Source organism: Neopelma chrysocephalum, unplaced genomic scaffold (genome assembly GCF_003984885.1).
Source record: "Neopelma chrysocephalum unplaced genomic scaffold, ASM398488v2 Primary Assembly neopelma1_90596, whole genome shotgun sequence".
In the NCBI taxonomy this organism is placed as follows: Eukaryota; Metazoa; Chordata; class Aves; order Passeriformes; family Pipridae; genus Neopelma; species Neopelma chrysocephalum.
In genome coordinates this window covers 1-2,791 of record NW_020919410.1, presented here as the reverse complement: position 1 = coordinate 2,791, position 2,791 = coordinate 1, and the positions used below count along the sequence as shown (strand labels likewise).

General features: G+C 44.9%; 1 protein-coding gene across 3 annotated transcripts; it reads left to right on the top strand.

Moving 5' to 3' along the window:
- The first annotated feature begins 461 nt into the window (after positions 1-461).
- Positions 462-2,371, top strand: LOC113979928 (GPN-loop GTPase 1-like). 3 transcript variants are annotated; one of them, XR_003538021.1, is made up of 5 exons: positions 462-553; positions 650-767; positions 1,231-1,338; positions 1,950-2,059; positions 2,174-2,371. XR_003538021.1 is itself a non-coding variant. In XM_027707208.1 (3 exons), the coding sequence occupies exons 1-3, from the start codon at positions 731-733 to the stop codon at positions 2,039-2,041; spliced, it is 237 nt and encodes a 78-aa protein (XP_027563009.1). In that variant the 5' UTR covers positions 603-730; the 3' UTR covers positions 2,042-2,122. The 3 variants fall into 3 exon arrangements, 1 of the variants encoding a protein (XP_027563009.1); XR_003538020.1 differs by lacking the exon at positions 462-553 and having other exon boundaries at positions 606-767; positions 2,174-2,352; XM_027707208.1 differs by lacking the exons at positions 462-553; positions 2,174-2,371 and having other exon boundaries at positions 603-767; positions 1,950-2,122.
- The last annotated feature ends 420 nt before the right edge of the window (positions 2,372-2,791 follow it).

The window sequence follows — 2,791 nt, the reverse complement described above, 5'->3', positions numbered from 1 at the left end:
TCTCGGGCTCACTTTTATGCACACAGTTGCCTGTATGTTGAGAGGGTCTGACATTTCATTTACTAGTCGTACTCACTGTGGGAAAACTCCTGTCCTGAAGGAGTCCACCATTTGCCTTTTTTTTCCTAGATGTGGCAGAGCATATCTTTACAACAATAAAGATTTTGTAAAACAGATGTTGTTCACTGTTTTAGTGCTAATATTTGAGCTAATTGTGAGAAAACGATTGGGAAATAAGATTGTGTCTTCCATTCAGATGGATAGAGAGTTCTTAAAAATAAATTTCCAAAGGGACTTGTTGAGACTATCCCTGTATCTTCCTGCACCAGTGAAGAGTACTAGTTTGACTTAGACAGTAACAAAGACTGAATTGCAGTGCTAAAATCAGTAACTCTGCTCACCTTGAGTTCTGGCTGTCCAGAGGACAGTTCTCTGCAGGCACAGCTACACAGAGTTTGGTTTCCTGGTGCTGCTGAAAATGTCCTGGAATCCCACCTTACTGGAGGTTGCTTTCCATGCTTAGTCAGAAGTTCTGTGTAACCTTAGTTGAAATGTAAGACCTGCACAGTGACTTCTGCTCTCTGACTGAGGGACAGACTGCTGGGTTTGGGTGAGGTTTCTCTTCTCCTGATGTTTTAAATGTTCTCAGAATCCACATGTAAATCTTTATCTACAGGAGGAAGCTCAAAATAACCAAAAGAGAGAGCAGCTGGAACACTTGTGGAAGGACATGGGCAGTGTGTGTGTGCAGGGCAGCACACTGGCAGGTACCTCCCCAGGAAGATAAAGGTTACTGCAGAAGTTTTGTGAAGAGTTTGCCTTGTGCAGTAATACGGTGCTTCTTTGTCCTCACAAGAAGTGTGAAAGCAGCTCCATGTTAGAGGAGTGGGGCTTGAGTTCCTGTGGGATTGGTCACACTCAGCTCTTCCTGTGTCAGTCACAGGTTTGGAAGAAACCCCACTGTGTAGCTAAAGCAGTGGACCTACTAGAAATAATGAAATACTTTAGAAAAGGTGAAACAGTCAGACTAGAATATGAGGAAGCTCTGCTGTTGGCTGCTCTGTTCCTCATATGAGGCGAGTAGGTGCTGATGGAGTCTGTCCTGTGTCTGGGATCCACAAGCAGCTTTCTGTCCCCTTAGGGCAGGTGTTCATTGCTGTGTTTCTGTGCAGATGGAAACCTTACCTTTAGCAAGCTGGTTTGTGTACAGCCATTTCTGTTCCCTTCAAGGACCTGATGCTTCTGCAATGGGTCCCTCTGAGCTCATACTAACACGAGGAACTCTCGATGAAGAGCAAGAAGAGAGGGAGAGTGACACTGATGACATTGACCATGAAGGTAAGGGAATGAGGTCTAAAAGCTGCCTGTCTAGTCAAGAAATCCCCTCTATATTTCATGACCTGGATAGACTGTAAGGAGAGCCTAGAAAACAAGCAAACATTCAGTCACCTGATGTGTCAGAATCTGTGGCAGAAGCTCAGCTGCAATGGTCAGTGCAGGGATATCACCCTGTAACCTTTGTGGAAGTTCAATTGTAAATTTTCTATTCATGTAATTAATAGGTGTATAACACACATAAACCAGAGAACTTGTTAGGCTTGGGGCATGTAGTGACCTCTGAACCTGATTGATGCACAGATGTGTCCATCATCTTTTTGGCCTTACAGCTTCTGCCCCTGGCTCTCTTCCCTTTTCCTGTGACTGTGGTCTTGGAGCAATCTTCTAAGTTGTTACAGTGTGATTTTTCTCTTATATAGCTCACAGACTTAATCTTCGTTCTTTCCCTGTTCCACTGATGGGTAGGATCACTTCTTTCCTTTGCCCCGTAATGTAGTTGAAGATGGAATAGACTTTCTATGTTGCTTTGGCTATTCTGATTCTAGCTTTTTTTCAGTAACACAAGTAGAACAAGTACTGAAATAGCGCTGAACTGTCGTTTCTTCCCCCAGTGACTGAGGAGAGTCATGAAGAACCAGCCTTCAGAAACTTTATGCAGGACATGCGGATGAAATGCCAGAGGAGAAGCAACGCGAATGAATGAGACCTGCAGAAACAGAAGGTTTGGAATCACTTGTAATGGAGTTAAAACTGAAGGAACAGCATAAAGAAACTTGCATGGAACTTTTATCTGTGAACAACTTCCTCTGATAGATTTTTATTTTTCTTTCTGCAGTAGCTGTTGGTCCGATGAGTTAAAGGTCTTGCAGCCAACTGACTGCACATTTGGCCATCTGCCACTGTGGCTTCCTGAAGCTGAAGGAACCAGAAAGCAGTTTCTTTTCCTGCAACTTCTTCAGATCTCTCTGTTGAGAGCTTAGATTTTGAGCTCTGACAGCGTTAGCATCCAGAGTACCCACTGGTCCCCAGAGGCACCTTCCGTTTGCTGAGTGCAGTCAGGCATCTGCTGCAGCCAGGGCACAACTTGGTCGATCCACTGTTTGATGTTTTGGTTTTCATTAAGTAGATTTTATGTACTAAGAAATGCGTGATGGTTAATAGAAGGAGATTTCATGTCACCATTCTAAGGTGAGACTTTTTCCCTGTGCTCGCAGCCTGTCCGTATGGATGCGCAGCAAATGCATCTGAAGTATTTTACAACCCTGCAGGTTACCTGGTGAAAACAGGGAGGTCCCTTTGCCCACATTGCCTTTCTCTTGCCCCTCTCCAGCCTGAGGCCACTCCTCTGCTCACTCACTCTGGCCTCGCTGTGCTACACGATGCCTCTTCTGTCTTCTCCAATGGCTGCTGCCACGAAAAGAGGACACAGTGAGTCCCAAGTGCTGACCCCTCA